This window comes from Malus sylvestris, chromosome 3 (genome assembly GCF_916048215.2).
Source record: "Malus sylvestris chromosome 3, drMalSylv7.2, whole genome shotgun sequence".
NCBI classification, from domain to species: domain Eukaryota; kingdom Viridiplantae; phylum Streptophyta; class Magnoliopsida; order Rosales; family Rosaceae; genus Malus; species Malus sylvestris.
The window spans coordinates 16,156,224-16,176,361 of record NC_062262.1 but is presented as its reverse complement, the minus strand read 5'-3'; the positions used below and the strand labels follow the sequence as shown (position 1 = coordinate 16,176,361).

At 37.2% G+C, this 20,138-nt stretch overlaps 1 protein-coding gene, 1 long non-coding RNA gene and 1 pseudogene across 2 annotated transcripts; 1 reads left to right on the top strand and 2 right to left on the bottom strand.

Annotated features, from left to right (window-relative positions):
* Positions 1–6,063: 6,063 nt before the first annotated feature.
* LOC126617387 (uncharacterized) lies at positions 6,064–7,515 on the bottom strand. The gene is made up of 2 exons (XR_007621349.1): positions 6,531–7,515; positions 6,064–6,419 (listed from the first exon to the last, which is right to left on the bottom strand). It is a non-coding gene; the product is annotated as an uncharacterized LOC126617387 (long non-coding RNA).
* A 184-nt stretch (positions 7,516–7,699) lies between these two features.
* Positions 7,700–9,125, top strand: LOC126617386 (protein FANTASTIC FOUR 3-like). Its single transcript, XM_050285434.1, has one exon. The coding sequence runs from the start codon at positions 7,873–7,875 to the stop codon at positions 8,908–8,910; it is 1,038 nt and encodes a 345-aa protein (XP_050141391.1). The 5' UTR covers positions 7,700–7,872; the 3' UTR covers positions 8,911–9,125.
* Positions 9,126–18,340: 9,215 nt separating this feature from the next.
* On the bottom strand, positions 18,341–18,953 carry LOC126617022 (uncharacterized; annotated as a pseudogene).
* Between the last annotated feature and the right edge of the window lie 1,185 nt (positions 18,954–20,138).

The following is a 20,138-nucleotide window of genomic DNA, read 5'->3' as shown; positions in this document are numbered from 1 at the left end:
ACAAAAAGAAAATTGAAACAAACAAATTATCTTAGAATCAAATTCAGACGCATAATATGATCTGAGTTCAAACTATTTACGAAATAGATAAATTAAACATAAGTAACTACATAAAATTAATAATAGTACAAGAAGAGAAAACTAAGGCTGTTTCCATGAGAATTGACCAATTAACCACTCAAATCTTAATAAAAAAATAAAAAAACTTTTGATTGATGTGAATGGTTGCTTAGTACTAAAATTAACAAGAAATTTAAGAAGACAATTATACAAGAAGAGCTTTGAAAATCAAGTCCAATGTAGCCTCATATTTACCTATCCGTTGATTAAGCAAATTGATGTTATTGGTTTGTTTTCCTTTCGTATAGATAATCTATTGTATTTAGACTAATATATCTCTACATACAACTTTTTCATAGTATTCAGTACAAGAGTGAACACATAGTACTCCTAGGAATAGGAATATGATAGTTTGTCCTAAAAGAATTACAACTCTTACGCACAAGAAGCAAGCCTCAAATTTGGTATGGTATGGTATTTGACCAAAAAAAAATTTGGTTTGGTATTTACTCTAGTTTGCATCAAGTAACTAATTAAAAATATTGAAGGTAGCTAAGAATTGAAAACTGAAAACAAAATTAGAGTAATCAACAGCTAGACAAAATAAGAAAACTAGACCATCATACCTTAGATAAGATCTTTATCTACACAGTCACAAAAATAAAAGAAATACTAAAGAGAATGATTAAGCTTGATTTGCTTTGGATATAACAAAATAACAACCCCTCAATATCATGAACGTTGCATACACATCAATACCCTTATAATTTGTTAGGAAGTTTTCTTTTCCTCATGTACGAAATTACAACATTCGTTGAACAGTCTTGTGTGATCAAATTTGATGAAAGCAAATCCTATTCATACATAATTGATGTTTGTGGCATACATTTGAAAGCATATGATTCATCTTGTTTATTTACATCAAAGTTCTGAGATATTTCATTAAAAGAAAATTTCCAACCTTTAAAATGATAAAAATGGTGGATTTAGATTGGAAATTTTAGTGGAAAGTATTAATTAACTTTTAGAAATATTAAGAGCTATCTGATACCATTTAGTTGTATTCGATTTTTTTGAAAATTGAAAACTCATTTAGTAACCACTTTTTTTTTTTACCACAGATAAATACTTAGTTTAAAAAAAAATAAAAAATAAAAACTGAAAGCAACTTCTTTGAGTTTACAAATTTTAGCTTTCAGTTTTCATTTGTTTGAAAATTGAAAGTAGTTACCAAATAATGTAGTTTTTAGTTTTTAAACAAATGAAAATTTAAAACTAAAACAAATTGGTAATCAAATGTTCCCTAAGCTTCTTATGTGAACAAAATCCTTATGAGATTGTGACACACCCCGACCCGGAATGTACACTAGGACTCCGAATCGAGTTGTGCTGGCCGACACCTAGAAGGTGACGAAGCCATAAAGTGTGATGATGATGTGGAAAAATTGTGAATAAATTTAAACCTAAGAGTGCCTAAATACCAGAGTGCACTAGTGAGCGGGAATAAACCCACTTCACACGTGATGTTAGAGCATAAATAAGTACAGAAGAGTGAATTAAGAATCGTACCCTCGAAATGATGTCCAATACTAAGAATCATCACGAATCTTCGACGATAAGAAAGCTCAGCTGATAAAACCTACAGGGTGAAGACAAGACAAGGGTCAGTGGCCCAGTAAGTAAGATTTTAATAGAAACTATATAAAACATTATAACCCCTCGTTGCAACAGTTGTGTAATTTCCAGAAAATCATAATATACCACAACACATCATCTCATCAGTAATATCAAATAATCATGCGATTAATAACTCACACTAGTACGCAAGTCGGAGTCACCTAGGGTGACCTGTACGACTTACCCATATCTCATCACATATATTAGTTCATCATTTATTTCCTCACATATGCTAGTTCATCACATATTTCATCACATATACTAGCTCATCACATATCTTATCACATATGCTAGCTCATAAGTCGGGAGTCACCATTAGTGACATGTACAACTTATCCATATCTCATCAATCAATCTAGCCAGAGTCACATATAGTGACCTATACGACATATTCATATCTCATCAATCAATCTCATATTCATATCTCATCAATTAATCTACCTGGAGTCACATATAGTGACCTATACGGCATATTCATATCTCATCAATCAATCTAGCCGGAGTCACATATATATTCTTATCCCATCAATCAATCTAGCCGGAGTCACATATAGTGACCTATACGGCATATCGCCTGCATACGAGTTGGAACCACTGTAGTGGTCTGTACGACAGGATTGGGTGTAAATGAATACGCCCAAGTGCTAGTCACCTACGAGTCGGAACCACCTATAGTGGTCTGTACGACAGACCTGTGCACCTACCTTGAATTCAAGGTGAATGTGTGGTGCGGGAGGTGTACTTTACGTGAAGGACTGTGCCTTGGCCACAAGCGGAAGCACTAACACCGGGGTGTAATTTTATGAGCTTTAACTGTGTCTAATACAACATGTACGATAATGTCGGAGTTGCCTACTATTGCAACTTGTACGACAGTGTCAGAGTTGCTTAAAATATAAATGTAGTCATACCATAACCCCATCAATTCAACTAATATTGTATACTTACCTAAACTTACTTGAACTTACTTGTGTGTCCTGAGTTCACCTTTGCACTTCGGAGCGTTCACAATAATATGTGCAAGGAATATACAGATGGAAATACCAGTCTGTAAGTCTAAAATTCAACTTATCATAATATTTCCAGATATATAAACATATAAACAAGTGGTCTAGAATGCATAAACTGTAATGCCCCATTCCCAAACTATTTACTTTTGAGAGTAATCATTGATGATAAGCCTAATTAGACACTACCTAAATTAGCTATCAATTAATTCTCTTTCCTTACTTCAATTTCCTGATTATTCACGCAATGATTTATGATCGACATTTAACCACTAAAACATAGGGTCAAATCTTATAATCTTTCCACCAATGTCCCTCAAATTGCTCAATTTCCCAAACTAGACTATTGCCTTGATTATTCATTCTCATTTATTATATGGCTACATCTAACGTCTTGTTAGACTGCCTATGTACCCTAAGCGGGGATCAAGTCATTCGTAGTTCACACAATGCCTCAAGGTATTCATAATAATTACAAGTGGGTAATATGCATAAATCAACTTAATAACGTTTGTGGAATTATCAATCATATGTATATATATATACACACACAATTATCAATCATATGTATATATATATATATATACACAATTATCGATCATATATATATATATACACACACACACACACAATAGGAAGAGAAAGATCCACTCACCTGGAATCCGTGCTACAACTTCCTACCGTGCTACAACTTCCTAGCACAACCATCGAGGCGTCTCGAGCAATCGGCGCCTGCGGCCAATTATCAACCACATCTCATAATTCTTATCAACAAAACATGTAATATATGTAAAACCATCCCTAAAGACGTTTTAGAGTGATTTAAGCCCCAATGGCCACAAGTTGATCGTCAGTCATCGACGGTAGGGTCCACAACCCTACATAATTCAATCCGGAAGATCCGCTCCTCAGATTTCTGATTAGTAACTTTCAAGGATCCACATTATGCTTCTAAAACATGATCCCAAAATTTCATTATGATCCAACGGTCGGATCTCTGCCAATTGCCCAAAACCAAGTGGCGGTTAACATTTTATTTTATGAACTTACAAATCCAATTTGGAAAGATCCGTATGTCAGATTCCCGATTCGTAAGTTCATATGGTTCTCAAATATTACGCACTATAACATATTAAAGTTTGGTGACGATCCGACGGTAGGATTATCAATTCACATTTTATCAAGCAACGTATCATAATGAATTTAGGTCCAAACGATCAATCTACATTATACGAATATCTCAAAGAGTAGAGCAAACTTTATACCTACGGCCAAGGCCAATTTGGCTGAAAAGAGCTCCAATTTTGCTCAAACCTTTCGGAAACCCTAGGTTTTGGGTTTGATCGATTCGTCCTCTACTCAACTCCTCCGCTCCAACCGACAATTGGGCATTGTTTCTAGGCTCAAGGGAAGTGTATGGGTAGTGGTAATTGGAAGAAATTGCTTCAAAAATGGTAGATTTGGAGCAAAGATCTCACGGCACCCGTGTGGGTGTTCTTCGCGAAATCACAATGAAACTCGTTGATTTTTGGGTCAAATTGGATGCTGGGATATCTTAAGGGTGTTTGAGGGTGATGGGAGGTTGAAGAAAACCGGAAATTTGGACGGAAAACCGTTGGGAAAACAACCCTATAAAACCGGGTCTTCGCACGGGTTAAAAGAACCCGACTACTCCCCTCCTTTTCCTTCTCCCTCTTTTCCCCCTTCTAGTTGGTCGTCCTCTCCTTCTCTCTTCTCCTGATTCGCCCTCTCTTTCTTCTTCCAAATTGGGCAGCTTTGCCTATTCTCGTTTGCCCTCTGTTCTTCCTCCTCAACTCTCTTCTTTTCTTTTCCCATATTCTAACAACACTCATAAAAAAATACTTATATATATATATATATATATATAAGTAAAAATATTAACTGAAACCAAAATACTTTTCGGGTCTACAGTTCCGTAAAACTTTAAACGTAACTCCAAATCCTCTTCTGATTGTGCCTATGAGCCCGTATTGTCGAGTACTTCAGGAATAAGCTAAAAGAATTCCGTACGTCTCACTATACGTTGGTCAATGAAAGTCCAAAACCCTTCACTTCTAGGGCATTTTCGTAAAATCACGCTTTTAAATTTTATAAAATAATAAAATTTGGGACAGGTTGTCACAGATTGTATTCTTTTTTCATATTGGCGATACTGAAGGATGTGGAAATTGAAACACAAGAACTCATGTGCAATTATAACTCTCAACCACTTACGCTAAACGACCATTGCGAAAGAAATGGATTTCAAGTCTAAGGAGAATGTTATTTCAAATTTCATTTCTAACATAAATCTAGAGTTTGCTTTGTTTTTGGTTTTTTTTTTTCGATTTCTGATTCGATCATTAAAATGAATAATATCACTAATCATCCATTAATATACAAATATCCAATAACAAATCAAGAATAACCATCATGGGGTGGCCCAATAGTTGGGATGAATTCCAGGCCCATATTCCATACGGCACGTCCTAAATTTGATTTCAAGTGCCAGTGAATCACACAATGGTGGCCAGGACGAGGTTGAAATGCCTCTGTAAGTCTTCCCGGCTCCCGAAAAGATGGACCGCCGTGGCTAAGCCACTAGTTGGTCCCCTTTTTCTTTCTTTAAAAAAAAAAAAAAAAGAAACAAATCAAGAACAATTCCTAATTCCATCGTGTATAGTGTTTATACCAAGTCACTTTCGTTTCTGATATCACAAGCCCGTAGTGGGGAGGCATCGACAAGAAATGTAGAGATGATATAAAGACTGAAGAACTATACATGCTGAAAGGCTATTGGTTCAAATCCTCTAGCAAATCACATCACCACCTATATCATAATATCACAATTATATCAAATGGAGAGTCTCGATCTTAAGAGTCATCAAGATGACATTTGTTGCGAAATATGATTTGATTATCAAAACCGTTTAATTTTCAGATTTATATTTCAAATATTATTGCTTCAAACTCAGAAACCATATTTCCATTATCTTTTGAACATTTCGATTGGTCTTATTTATTGTGTTTGTCAATGTATTTTGATATTTTTAAATAAAATTATTAGAATAGTCTGTCTTTGAAATAGGGACTTTGACAATTGATGGTTTGAATTGTTAGAAGTAGGCCTGGCAAACGGGTCGTGTCTGTCATGTTTGTGTAACATCTGTTATCTTATCGGGTCGTGTCGTGTCACACCCGTTATCTTAATGAGTCCTTAATAGGTCGGGTCACTTTACCCAACAGGTAAAGTGACCCGACCCATTATGACCCGTTAAAAAAAATATATTTTCTTTCTTAAATTTGCATATACCACACATTGCCACATAAATATTACTTCAAAATATTAAAATACATTTTTCGTTTAAGTACTATATCTACACTCGAAAATAAGAGCCTAATAAAAAAATAATACATACACTACTAATCTATTACAAATATTAAATGTGCAAGGATATGCAAAATGAAAGAGTTTTTATTTTCAAGGTTGTGAAGCCATTCTCAAAAGTTTAAACCTTGCCAATGGAACTCAAAGCTTGCGTGTTATTCCTTTTACAAAATCCTCAATTTACATCAATCATCATGAGGAAATTGTATTGGAACTTTGGCCTTCATGAGTTATGTTGATGATGTTTTTAGTAAGATTTTCCACATCAGAACTCTCTTCTGCATAAACTAAGTATAGAAAAACCAAACATTAAAAATCATTCAAATTATGAGAAGTTTACCAAAATAATTATGAACAGAAATAAAACAATAGTACTATACCATATAAAAATATATTACCTCCTTTTCCAAACGGCCAATCTCGTGTGCACAACAAAGCTTGAACTGTTTCTGGTAACAATGAACTACGATACTGATCTAGTACTCTACCCCTAATACTAAATGCAAATTCTAATGCAACAGTTGAAATGTGAATTGTTAACACATCTCGTGCTAACTGAGAAAGTATCGGATAATAAAAACGCTCCATTTGCCACCAAGAAAGAACATCTATGTCTACTTTTCTATCTATTCTTTTATCCTCCAAATACTTATGCAATTCATTTTTTTCAATCGAACTTGAACCATCGTAATTATTATCAAAATCCTACATCATAAAAAATCATGCATCATGTCAATTTCAAATATAATATCAACACTTTTTATAGTACTAATACTACAATCTACAAATATATAAAGTAAATAAAAACAAAATTAGATTACCTCAAAGAGAACATCTATAGATTTTGTTTGATGATTAGGCACTGAATTCACTAGAGTATTTGAATTATCAAGATGCAGAAGTTTTTCCAAGTACACACCAAAAAGATCATTCAATTTGTCATTAACCTTTGTAAATTCGACCGAATTCACACCATGAAGTTTTGTGTAAGCCGAATCCACAAAATGCAATTTATAATAAGGGTCTAAGATGATTGCAATTGCCAAAATCAAACTGTACTCTAACCAATACTTCTTAAACTTCATGTACATGTAAGTCCCCATCTTTTTCATGAAACTTTCAGAGTCATCCGTGGTTGCCTTAATTTGAAGTTGGATTACAAACACCGTAGGGAAGAACAAATTTGATGTGGGGTACTTTGTCCCAGAGAATAAGCACGTAACCTCATAAAAGTACCCCAAAAACTTGGGAATCTTCATTATTTTATCCCACTCTTCAGAAAGACAACTAGTAAAATTGGAATCACTCAACGCTAAATGAATCAAAGCATATCGATAGAAAATTGCACTATCTAGCATAATATAGGTTGAGTTCCATCTTGTCTCAAACTAAAATTCTTCGTAGAAAGTCAGCAAGAGCATATGCCATATGCCTGCCCTATCTACAAGCTTCAAAAAACCCTAACAAAAAAAGGGTACAACAATAACCACCAAATTTAGGTGTAGAAGAACCAACTCGTACCACCAATCTTTATTAATTGCAACAGCACCCTTTGATTTTTTCAACTCACACCACACGTCTGATCCCGTGCCTCTTTCTCTCCACCATCAAAATCTCATCCTTCTATTTCTTTCTGGAAAGTTGTAGTACCCTTTTTATTTCTTTCTTTCTTTCGTCCCAAGCATCATCTTGTAGAGAGAGAGGGAGTAGGAGTACTCCAGTTGAGAACAAATCTAGGCCATGGCTGCCTGTGGAAGCCTCCAACACATCTTTGAAACCCCATTACCCGATACCCCGACAACACTTCTTGAATCCTTCTCCTCCTCATGGAACCAAATCCAGCCTCCCAAATCATCCAACATCGACAATAATCCATCGTCGACCCTCACTGAGATGTTTGGGGAGCTTCATTTCAAAGAGAATAACAATGTTAGTTCTCCAATATTTTCATCACCTTCCATGTCGACCTCCTCCTCCTCCTCATTGACGTTGTCCGACGTAGGATTTGACCCCAAAACCAAGAATGAGAAAATTGAGGAGGAGATGAAGAAGATGAACGGCCAGAAGAGCCCCTCAAAAGAGTCCTTTTCGAGCAATTACAATATGTCTCAGTCTCACAAAAGCAGTGATAGCTTTTCATCAATGAATTCGGAGAGCTTGCAGCTGTGCACGGAGGGACTTGGATTCGAAAGCTCGGACGAGATTGAGGAGTTGTTCAAGGAAAGTCCTCCTAGTGATCATGGATATCGTAAGGATGAAGAAAATATTATTGTCCAAGAGGAGAAGATTAGTTTTACAAAGCAATATTTTCCAATATCAGAAATTAGTTATCATACAAATAATAATTGTTCTGGTGGTAAATTAGGGTTTAGGAGGTCAAGGAGTACTAGTGTTGGGGGATTCCCTCCGCCGATATCTTGCATAAGCAAGAATGGGAAGCCTTGGGTTTGTTTCAAGTCTTACAGGCATGATGGCAGATTTGTCCTCAAAGAAATCAGAATTCCCACACAAGAGTTCTTGCATGCTTACAGGGAAGATGGACGCCTCAAACTGCACTTCGTCATGTCCGACGACGAAATTCTAGGTGAGGAAGACGATGATGTTGATGATGATCTATCATACCACGTCGAAGAAGAAGAGGAAGAAGAACAAGAAGAAGAAGATGAAGATGAAGAACAAGAACAAGAAGATCATCTACATGAAGATGGTGCTCGTGATTCAATAAATAATGAAGGAAATGATGAGGCAAAGACAAATAACTATGAGGTACAACCATGAGGTTGTTTGTTTTAGGTAGGAAATTAAGTTTCAGTGTTGAATTTGTAGCATGGGATGCCAGTAAGGCTTAATTTCAACTTCTGTGATTAATTCCTGCCAATAGGGTTAAGGAATTGCAAATAATGTTAGATAAAAGAAAGGAAACAAAAATGGATAGATATTGCTTTGCCTTAGCCTTTGCCAATGTCTGATAATTCATGACCTCTCTCTGTTCATCTCTTAGTAGTATTTTAAGATTCTTCTTTTTTTTCCTTATACCAAACCCATTTTCATTAAACATGTATATAAGAAAAAAAAGAATAACCTAAATTACTACTACAAGACCAATCCCTATTCCATTAAGAATTACCCCACGCCGAGAATAATTGTACCGAATCTTTTGAGCCGAAAATCGATAGAAATAAGTTGAGCGCCATCAGTAAGTTGAGAGAAATAACTTTGTCAAAATTCCAAGTTCATTTCTCTCATCCAAACATAGTGTTAGTGTTTGATGTGGAGTGATGGAGTAAAGATAGTGAGCCATTCCTTCCCTATTTTTTGTCATCTCAGTCAAGACAACCATAGGACTCTTGCCACCATAATAAGTGTTTGGGTGGATATTTAATATTGGGCTCAAGACAAGTGAAGGCCCAGGCATGTGTAAATCAGAAAGGAATTGGGTTGAGGATGTAGTAGACCAAGATGAATTTAAAACCATTTTCTACCAACTAATAGGCAGCAAGCCTATGTGAGGTGACAAGCGGTAGAGGACAACTCACTTTCAGCGAAAAAGTACTTTTCCATGGTATCGGTAGGTAATGAACAAAATCAGATGATGACTCACCATGCACTGGAAGCCATCACCAAAAGGGAAGGCTTGGACAATCGGGCTAGGAAAGTCTATAAAAGTAAGGAAGGGCACAAGCATAAAGTCTCTCTCAACCAATCAATCAAGCAACTATCAGTACACTCAAACCAGAAGAAAAACTTTAGTTTGTTCATCCCTTGTCCTTTTCAAGTCTCATGTCCACTATAAAAAGCTTTCTTTTGTTTGATTTTAGAAGTTTTACTACCCTTCCCTTTTTTGTAGTATCGAATCCATTTAGTAAACCTTGTTTATATTTCATTTTCCAAAGATCTCAGTCACTGTAAAATACAAGGAGAGGTGTCCGCAAGAAGATAAACCTTGCCCGCCAAGGTTGTAATCTTGCCCGAATCTCCTTTATCTGTACTTACATAAAGTAGATCTGTAGTTTTTGTTTCTTCCTTTGAACTTCAAGTCATTTCTAATTATTTTTGCTCAACTTTTAGTCACAATTAATCTTGTCAACTAATTATTTTGGTTACCTTGCTGTCGATCTAAAATAATAACTAAGAAATCAACTTGATTAATCTCAACTTCCTTTATATACAAACATGTGATGCTACAAATGAAAGTCCTTGATCAAAAGGCAAAGAAAAGATACTTAACCTATCTGTGAACAATCATGATATTACAAGAAGTTAAAGTGACTTGTAGCTCAAGAAATTGATTAATTGAACAATCAAGTAAACAATCTGTTAGACAAAAAAAAAAAAAAAACAGTGGCACACTCGAATCTCTATTAATCTTGATTATGAGCCTTAAGGCCTAAGAAAGGCCCCACAAAGGCAACTCTCAGACTAATTCCAAATTTATGTTGCAAGGAACTAAACATTAAACTTTGCTTGATGAGAAAGGCCAGGGGAGTTATGCAAGGGACAGTTTTAGCTTAAACATAATTTTGGCCCGCTCGGTGGGACCATAACTTGTAGTATTGCATGCCAAGACAAAGGAAGGATCGAACGTTCAAGTGGAAGGTGGAATTCAAGCAGCATCTTTGCCCTACAAAGACAAACATGACAGATCAGTTGGGAGATTTTTCTTCTTCACTCAGTACCAGGATTATAGAGAGCCAAACTTCTTCTGAAAAATCTGGAGGAAATGTAACCAATGAAGACTTGCAAGCTACCATGATCTTTAACAGGGACATTATAGAGAAAGTTAGAGTTAGAGTACTCCCCACCAAGGGAATGAACTGTGGCTAAAGGTGGAGAAATGACCAACCCTCCCTCAATTTCCCTTACTAGAGAGGAAAACAGATAAAGGAAAAAAGAAAAAACATGTAGGAACCAACAACCAAGGAGAAGTTAGAGACGAGCCATAAAAGTAGGCTTGCCAAATCTCTTGCCACCACCACTTGAGGTCAAAAAGCTAGGAGAGCTAGATGTGATGAAATTTGGTACGCTTGACCCAGGTGAGGGCCCTAGTACCAGAAGCTTGCCCATTGATGGAGGGAAACCCCGCCCTATCAACCACCACCATTAGTTAATAAAGGGGGAGAAGAGGCTAATTGGAGGTAGCCTGACGTAATGAAAGAACTTTTATCGGGCATAGATCATGGCCTAAAGTGGGGGAATTCTTCCTCCCCAAAGAATATTATGGCCAATCAGCAACTTGGGAATGAACTAGCAGAACTAAGAGGGATGGTGATGCAAAATGCTCAGCCTTAAGCCTGTATGATGTTCAGAATCATATACTAAAAGCAGAATCATATACTAAAAGCCTTACCCAACATACGTGGATGAACATAATCCTTTTCCTCTTAATTTCAAGATGCTCGTTTTTCCAACTTTTAGTAGGGAAGATTGCCATGTGTCCTCCAGATATCACATTTTCAAATTTTCAAACTATTGTGTGGCTTTTGAAGACAACCCCAACTGCAAGTTAAAGCTATTTGGAAACTCCCTGGTGGGGCTGGCTTCTCAGTGATATTCTTTATTGCCCCTAATTCCATTGTTAATTAGGGGCAGATGGAAATGGCTTTTCACGAACAATTCTATACAGTAGAGCCAGAGATGACCATTAACGACTTGGTAGAGGTAGAACAGTATGAACATGAGCCTACAAAGGATTTTATAATGAGATTCAGGAGGACCAGGATGAGGTGCCAGTTTCCTATCAATCATGCTCAACTTATAGCCATTGCACATAAGGCTTTAATGTTGCTCTTGAGAAAGAAGTTCTACGATGTACAATTTAATGAACTCCAAGAGTTGGTGATTGCAGCTACCAAGTATGAGAAATTGTTGATAGAAGAACAACAAGTAAAGCGCTCATCCAAGACTCCCCCATTCTACAAAAATAAAGCACCAATACATCAGTTAAAGTTTAAAAGCTCGGAAACAGGAGATAATGAAGACAACTTAAGATAAAGAATAGATTTGTGTGCGACCGAGATGACTACTCCTTTCAAGCCTTTGATAGTGAAATCTCTAGTTCAACCAATTAAGGATCAAAAGATTGTGATGAGTAATGGAAGGTTTGTTCTTATTAAGCCTTCAAAATATCAAGCATATTCCTTTGATTTAACCAAGGCTGCTGAGGAACTAGTAAGAGCCTAAGTTATCTTGCTCAATAATACCAAGAATATGCCCAAATTTGAGGAACTAAGAGGGAAGAAGTATTGCAAGATTCATACTTTCAATCACTCCATCACCAATTGTGTGCAGTTTAGAGATTGGATTCAAGACTTGATTGTCAAGGGGAAGTTGTTACTAGAAAAACCCTAGGCTAACATGATGATTGATGCAGATCATTTCCCCGAAGTCCCAATTAATATGATAAACCTTAATTGGGTGGAGAAAGGGAAAGGAAAAGCTATTAAAAGGTTGCTTGATAGGCCTAAGGCAACGGTAATCAGGGGAGTAATGTTATGTAGTAAGTGCCAATGTGAATGTGAGTTAGAGGTACCAGCACTAGGTGCCATCATTGACCAAGAGTTAGATAAAAAAAAGGAGAAAGAAGAACAAAAAGCCCGCAGGGCTAACCTTTGGGCGTCTGACTTAAAGAAGGAAACCTCAAAGAATGTATTTCATAAATTGGGAAAAGATTCAAAACCTAAGAATTTTTCTAAAGTGTTCAGGAACTTTGAATTCTCTTAAGAGGTAGAAGATAAGGATGGAAGGCTACCACGATAGAGGGATGTTAAAGTACCCTGTTCAACCAGTCACGGTAACACAAGATCAAGAAGGACAGAAAGGAATATGAGCCTGATGCCACCAGTCACAAAGGTAAATTCAACTCGACTGGGTCGAAAAAGGTATGTGGTAGGAAATGATGGAAGACCTATGAGAGAAATGGGGGCATCTATGATAAAAATGGTGTAAAGACAACACAAAGCACATATGAATTCATTACAAATCCATACTCTGTCAGAAGGTTCTAGGAATGTCAAGATTGAAAAGTTTATCATGGGAAGTGAGAGGCATCCAAGCTAGAGAAGTAAAAGGGGGATAGAGAAAGCTAGAAATCTAATAACAAGACGGGGGGATGAGGATAACATGTTCCTCAAACTCCTCACCTTGGGAAGTACAAGATATTGAGAAGAATGCAGGAAAGCATGGTGATGGTGCCCACCCCAGGGTGGAACCTAATGCCAATTTGTTTTGGGACTATGCCTCCTAAAAGGATTGCACCCCTATTCTTACAAGGGGGCATTCCTTTTAAGACCACAGAGCAACTGCTTGATTTTAACATAAATCCAGTAGGAGAAGGAGATGAAGCACTATAACTGATGTTGAATGAAGAAGCACAAGCTTGGATGGATCAGTTCATGTGCCAGATTGGGGAGAAGAAAGAAGAGGCATCTGGATCTAACAACTTTTATGTTAAAATGACCTATGTGTTGTCCTCCATGTTTTGCGCTGATCTCGATCAACCAATTGTGATGCAAGAAGATTATTTATCACAGGAACTAATAATGGCCCTTATGAACCTTGAAAGAACCAGCAAAGAAGAATCAAGAGTAGTAGTCTTGCCCGATCCCATAGGAAAAATGCCTGAGAGGATATACATTGATGAAATTGTGTTCAAAAAGCCAAGTATGACATTGGCAAACCATTTGAAACCTATCTATGTGACAGCTCATTTGGAAGGAGCCATTTCAAAAGAATATTGATAGATGGAGAGGTAACAGTTAATGTGCTACCACTTAAGTAGATGAGAAACTTGCTAGAAGTGAAGAAGATCTTATTCCAACGGATCTCACAGTGTCCAGTTTTTCTGGGGCTATTACTAAGACACATGTTATACTGCCTTTGGAGATGGGATCTGAGGTCCAAGAAGATCATGATGGCATTCTTTGTGGTGGATAACAATTCCACTTATGGGGCTTTATTGGGAAAAGATTGGATACACCAAAGTTTGTCCATACCATCAACCCTACATCAACAAGTTACTGTCTACCATGAACTAACTACTGTCGGGCAAGGGTTCTGAGAAATAGTGGAGGCCGAATAATGACTATTTCTCCCTACTGCCAATATTGATGAGGCCAACTTTTACAACCCAAATGTTGGAGTTTTACAATTTTCAGGAGCTGATCAGAACGGCCACCCTACCAAGGTGACGGCCCAGAAGGTCTTGGAATAAGGATTGTTACTCACTAAGGAGGAATGGGATAAACCTCACACATTATCCCAGCTCACCACCACCAATGTTGACAGACCAGAAGAAGAAGGACCAGGTGGTAGCAATCAGGTCCTTAATAAAAAAATTGCTAGAGTATGGGAATGAAAGAAAGGAAATTAAGCAATGCTCAGCCAGAGAAATAGCAGAGTGAGAGGATGTAAGTTCTGGCACAAAGGATAGTCAGGAAGGAAAGTTTTTTTAAGAATGTATAAGAGTTGTCGTACACATGGTAGAATGTATATATGACCTAGATTGGCCCGATGATGTGCCTAAAGCCCCAAGGGCAATGGAGTTTTTATCTACAAAGCTGGACAAGCCAGCACCGGAACTCCAAGACCCCTTAAAAACCATTAATTTGGGGAATAAGGAGGATCCAAGACCAATACAATTTAGTGGCATGCTAGAACCTGCTAATCGGGCCAAAATAGTTGATATTTTGCATGAGTTCAGAGATTGTTTTGATGGCATTATACAGAGATGCTAGGATTAGACTCTGAGTTGGTAGAACACATAATGCCTATAAAAGAAGGGTACAAGCCGGTGAAACAAGCCCCAAGAAGGATGTCAAAAGAGATAGAAGGGAAGGTTAAAGAAGAAATTGAGAAACTTATGAAAGCAAGCTTTATTAGACCTACAAAGTATGTAGAATGGTTGCCAAACATTGTACCTATATTAAAAGTATTAACTAATGACATTCGATGTTGCGTAGATTATAGAAACATTAATGAAGCAACGCCTAAAGACGAATACCTTATGCCCATGGCTGACTTATCCATTGATACTGCAAAACACGAAGTGTTATCTTTCATGGATGGAAATGCTAGATATAATCAGATAAAAATGGCTAAAAATGGCATACATAAGACGACATTCAGGTGTCCTAGACACGTAGAGGCTTATGAATATGTTATGATGCCCTTTGGATTGAAGAATGCTGGTGTTACATATCAGAAGGCAATGAATGCTATCTTTCATGACCTCATCGGGCATAGCATGGAGGTATACATTGATGACATTTTGGTGAAGTCTACAACTGAGGAGCAATACTTAGAGGATCTTAGACAAGCTTTACTAAGAATGAGAACCCATAAATTGAAAATGAATCCTAGAAAATGTGCCTTTGGAGTCAGATTGAGCAACTTTTTGGGGCTCTTGGTTCATCAAAAAGGTGTGGAAGTAGACAAGAATAAAGCTAAAGCCATAATAGAGTCACATGCACCTACCAACAAAGTACAATTGCAAAAATTGCTAGGAAAGATTAATTTCTTAAAGAGATTCATTGTTAACCTAGCAAGTAAGATTCAACCCTTGTCTCGCTTGCTAAGGTTAATGAATCAAGACAAGTTTGAGTGGGGCCCTCAACATCAAGAAGTCTTTGATAAAGTGAAAGCTTACCTAGCATCTCTTCCAGTGCTTATGCTTCCCCAAATGGGGGAAAACCTTTAAAGCTCTACATCTTAGCATCTGAGAAGTCCATAGAGAGTTTATTGGCTCAAAATAATGAAGGAGGGAAAGAACAAGCAATGTATTATCTCAGTAGAATCCTTACTGAGGTAGAAACAAGATCAACCCTGTTGAAAAGCTATGTTTGACTTTGTATTTCACTGCTAGCAAGTTGAGACATTACATACTGCCTTGTCACACTCATATAATTGATAAGAATGATGTGATCAAATACATGTTGTCCAAACCTATTTTGACTAGGAGAATTGGGAAGTGGATTATGGTATTATCAAAGTTCAGTTTCTAATATGTGCCTCAAAGAGCTGTGAAGGGACAAACAATTGTAGACTTTTTTGACGGAACACCAAGAACCAAAAAATGAGTTTATCAATACTCCTGGTACTTTGGAAATTACGAGTGTATGGTTTCCACCAAGAGAACGCAGCTTAGGCAAAGAGGCTTAGGTCCAACAAGAAATTAAAAGGTTATCCAGTCTTTGGATCACTCCATGGAAGTTATATTTTTATGGATCATGCACACAATGGGTTGCAAGCGCAGGGGTAGTCATTGTCAATCCATAAAGGGCTCACCATTGTTATTCATTTCTCTTGAATTATGATGGTATCACCAATAATATAGCAGAATACGAAGCATTAATCGTTGGTTTAGAGATTATGATATAATTAAAGGCAAATGAACTAGAGTTCTTTGGAGACTCAGAGTTAGTGATTAATCAATTGAATGGAGAATACAAGTGTAGACATATCACAATGGCAGGATATTATGTGGTTATCACTCAATTGTTGTAGACATATCACAATGGCAGGATATTATATAGTTGTCACTCAATTGTTGGCATATTGGGGAAGTGAAGTCACAAATAATCATACTCCTAGGGAGTTGAATTTGGTTGTAAATGAGATGCCACAACTAGCTTCTTGAGCACATGACCAGGGAAAAACACCTAAGATAAAAGTGAAAATACAAACAATGAGGCTTTCTTCCATCTTTGAGAGAAAATTCAACTTGGATGTAATGACAGGAGAGCCCGAGATAAGAGATTGGAGGTCTTATATTCTTCAGTACCTAAAAGATCATTCTCTCTCTACATGCAAAAAGACTCGACAACAGGTAACTAAGTTTGTTTTGTGGGAAAAGATTTTGTTGAGAAAACCCCCATATGGGCTTCAGCTGAAATGTTTGGGTCTGGAAGAGTCAATGAAAGTAATGGTTGAGGTACATGAGGGAATTTGTGGAGCTCACCAAGCAGGAACAAAGATGAGATAGTTGCTAAGAAGATATGGTTACTTCTGGCCCGATATAGAGAAAGACTGCAAGGCTTATGTTAGAGGATGTGAAGAATGCCAGAGGCATGGTCATTTGCAACACACTCCATCCGTACCTCTAAACCCGATTGTAAAGCCATGGCCTTTGAGAGGGTGGGCTATGGACTTTATTGGGTAAATATATCCAGCTTCCAGCAAAGGTAACACCTTTATAATTGTGGCAACTAATTACTTTACCAAATGGATGGAAGCTTCAGCAGTAAAGACTATCAATTCAACCACTGTCAAGAGGTTTATTGAGACCAAGATACTACATAGGTATGGTGGGACCGAAGTCATTTTCATAGATAAAGGACCATTATTTGTTTCCAAAGATATAGAGGAGTTTGCAAAACATTTTAAGATAAAGATGATCCAGTTATTACCCCCAGTCTAATGGTCAAGCAAAAGCCATCAAGAAAATTTTGATTAATATCATCAAGAGAATGGTAGTAGACAACCCAAAAAAATGGCATGAAAAGTTGGGAGATACTTTTTAGGCTTACAGAACTTAAAAAATGGTAGGAACTGGAACTATTCCTTATCTATTAACATTTGGACAAGATGCAGTGCTTCCTACGGAAATCAATGTGAACTCCATGAGAATATAAAACCAATTTGATCTACACAGTGATGAGTTCGTGCAAGCCATGTGTCAAGGGAAAGAAGATTTGGATGTCATCCACATTGAGGCTTTGAACAAGGTTCAAGAAGGAAAAAGAGTTGTTGCCTGAGCTTATAATAAAAAGGTAAAATTGAAGTTTTTTGAAGAATAAGAGTTGGTATGGAAAGCAGTTCTACCATTAGGAGCTCAAGTTAGAAAATTTGAGAAATAGAGTCCTACTTGGGAAGGCCCCTTTATAATTATCAAAGTATTAGATAAGGGGGGCATATTACTTGGTAGATATTGAAGGAAGTTCTCAGAAACACCAAATCAATGCTAAATTCTTAAAAAAGTATCACCCAACTCTGTGGGATGCAAAAGACTGTTACATTGATGAAATTAGGTACTTAAGGTTGTTTTCTGGAATCTTTTATATATTCAAAGAAGTTACTTTTGGAAATTGTAAATAAGCAAATAAGGTAGTGAGACAAGGAAAAATCTTTTTATTCAGCAATCATGAGAATACATAATTCCTAAAGATTACAAGTTTACATCCTTAGCCAGAGTAGCTATCCTAGAATGATAAGTCTAAATTATGGTAAAAATATGACTTGGTTCTTCTAAATCTACGTTGCTATTGGTTAGCTGAGCTTCTGGTTCTTCTACCTTCTGGTTCACATTCTTCACCTCCTCAATCTTTTTATATAGTTTGTTGGAGAAGGTCATTTACTCAGCCTTCAAAGCAGAAAGTTATTCCTCTAGCTTCTGAATCTCTGCGGCCACCACCATGATCATATCCTCCATGGTTGACCCTTCTTCCATAAGTTGTTGCAAATTGGTGGAAGTCCGAGTGTGATTCTCCTTGTAGCACTTTACCCTATTGGCTTGCCTCTCAACCCTGAGGTGCTGATCTTTCAAAGCCCTTAAGTTCTCGAAAAATGAGATAAAAGACTCATAATGCACCTTTGTCATTTGCTGGAACTGGTACAACTCAGTTAAAGCCTTCTCCGCATCTTAAAGTGCTTTAAAACTAAAGAAGGTCCATCTGCATCTATTCTTGGAAGATTCTGCGCTGCTCTTTAATATGGTGAGGCTCAGAAGGGTGCCTTGGAAACCTCATTTTAATCCTAATTTGACCGAACTCCCTAACTAACTTGGGCAATGAAGTTATGGCTGGGAGAAAAGCCAATAAAGAGGGCATAACGCCGACACCACCTAAAGCAGCGGCAGTAGTGGCGATATCTGCAGTGGCAGCACTGGAGGAGGAAGAAGATCGGGTAGCGGCCACTTTCCTAGGCCTAGGGATAGGAATCCCTGAAGCTCTAATAGCCTGAGGGAGTCGATGAGAGACTACTCAGCTCACAACGGGCTGAGAAGGCTTGTTTGAACCCTCACCAGAGGCCTATTAGATGCAAAAGGAATAAATTAAGAGGCTAACTTTAAGCTAAAATGAGAAAAAAGACAAGTTATCGAGTTAAGTATACCTTAGCTGAGTCTTGAGCCATGGTTGGAAGGATTTCAGATGTAGTTGCTTTGAGGGGAAATGGTTGGTTTACTGGAAATAGAGATGAGGAGGCTCTAGGACTAGTCACCTCTGAGACAATTGGTATCTCAAGAACCATTGGTTCCTTGGCAGCTAGTGTAGAAGACTTGGCAACTTCTGGAAGAGGTGAAGACTGGCAGAGACAAAGTTTAAAGCATCGGTTCCAAATAATAATAAAAATGGGGATCTTATAATGAAAAACACCTAATAGAAGAAAATTACAGGGGTATTATCGTCTTCTACAAAATGAAACAACTCTCTAGTTGCAAGGTTGAATTGAGAAGTGGGAATCACCGTTATGGCTAGAGGAACTTGAGAATGAGATAAAGTAGGGCTTGTTGAGTTACAGGTGCTGAAGTGCTTGTCTTTATCTAAAAAGAGCAAAGTCAAGTCAGAGATTGGATCTTAAGAATTGGAAAAATAACAAGTTTTGAGGGAAATGATGTACCTTTGAAAGATTGGCCCAAGACGGAGAAGCTTGCACAAATCGGGCTGGAGGAGAAGAGGGCTTTCCTAAGAAATTCCTTCTTCCTTGGAAGCCTGCATTGAAAACCAATTGGGGTTAATAGAAGGGTTAATAATGGAAGAAGAAATATGTATTAAGTATTCAATAGTGACTACCTTCAGTTTCTTCAAAATCTTGGACATAACTTATTTATCACTTTGATGCCCCTCCTCACTGGCTTTCATCTCATTGGGAGGAGAGTCAAGCTTCTTACTAGCAGCAGGTCCTAATCATAAGATAATGCAATGAGTTTGATATCTATGAAAAGTGAGCATAGTGGAGAAATTCAAAAATGAAGTGTTTACTGATAGACTTCTGTTTCTTCATGCCCGCTTCAG

What these genes read in the sequence shown, in the direction of transcription:
- LOC126617386 (XM_050285434.1), top strand. Translation starts at nt 7,873, where the DNA reads ATGGCTGCCTGTGGAAGCCTCCAACACATCTTTGAAACCCCATTACCC.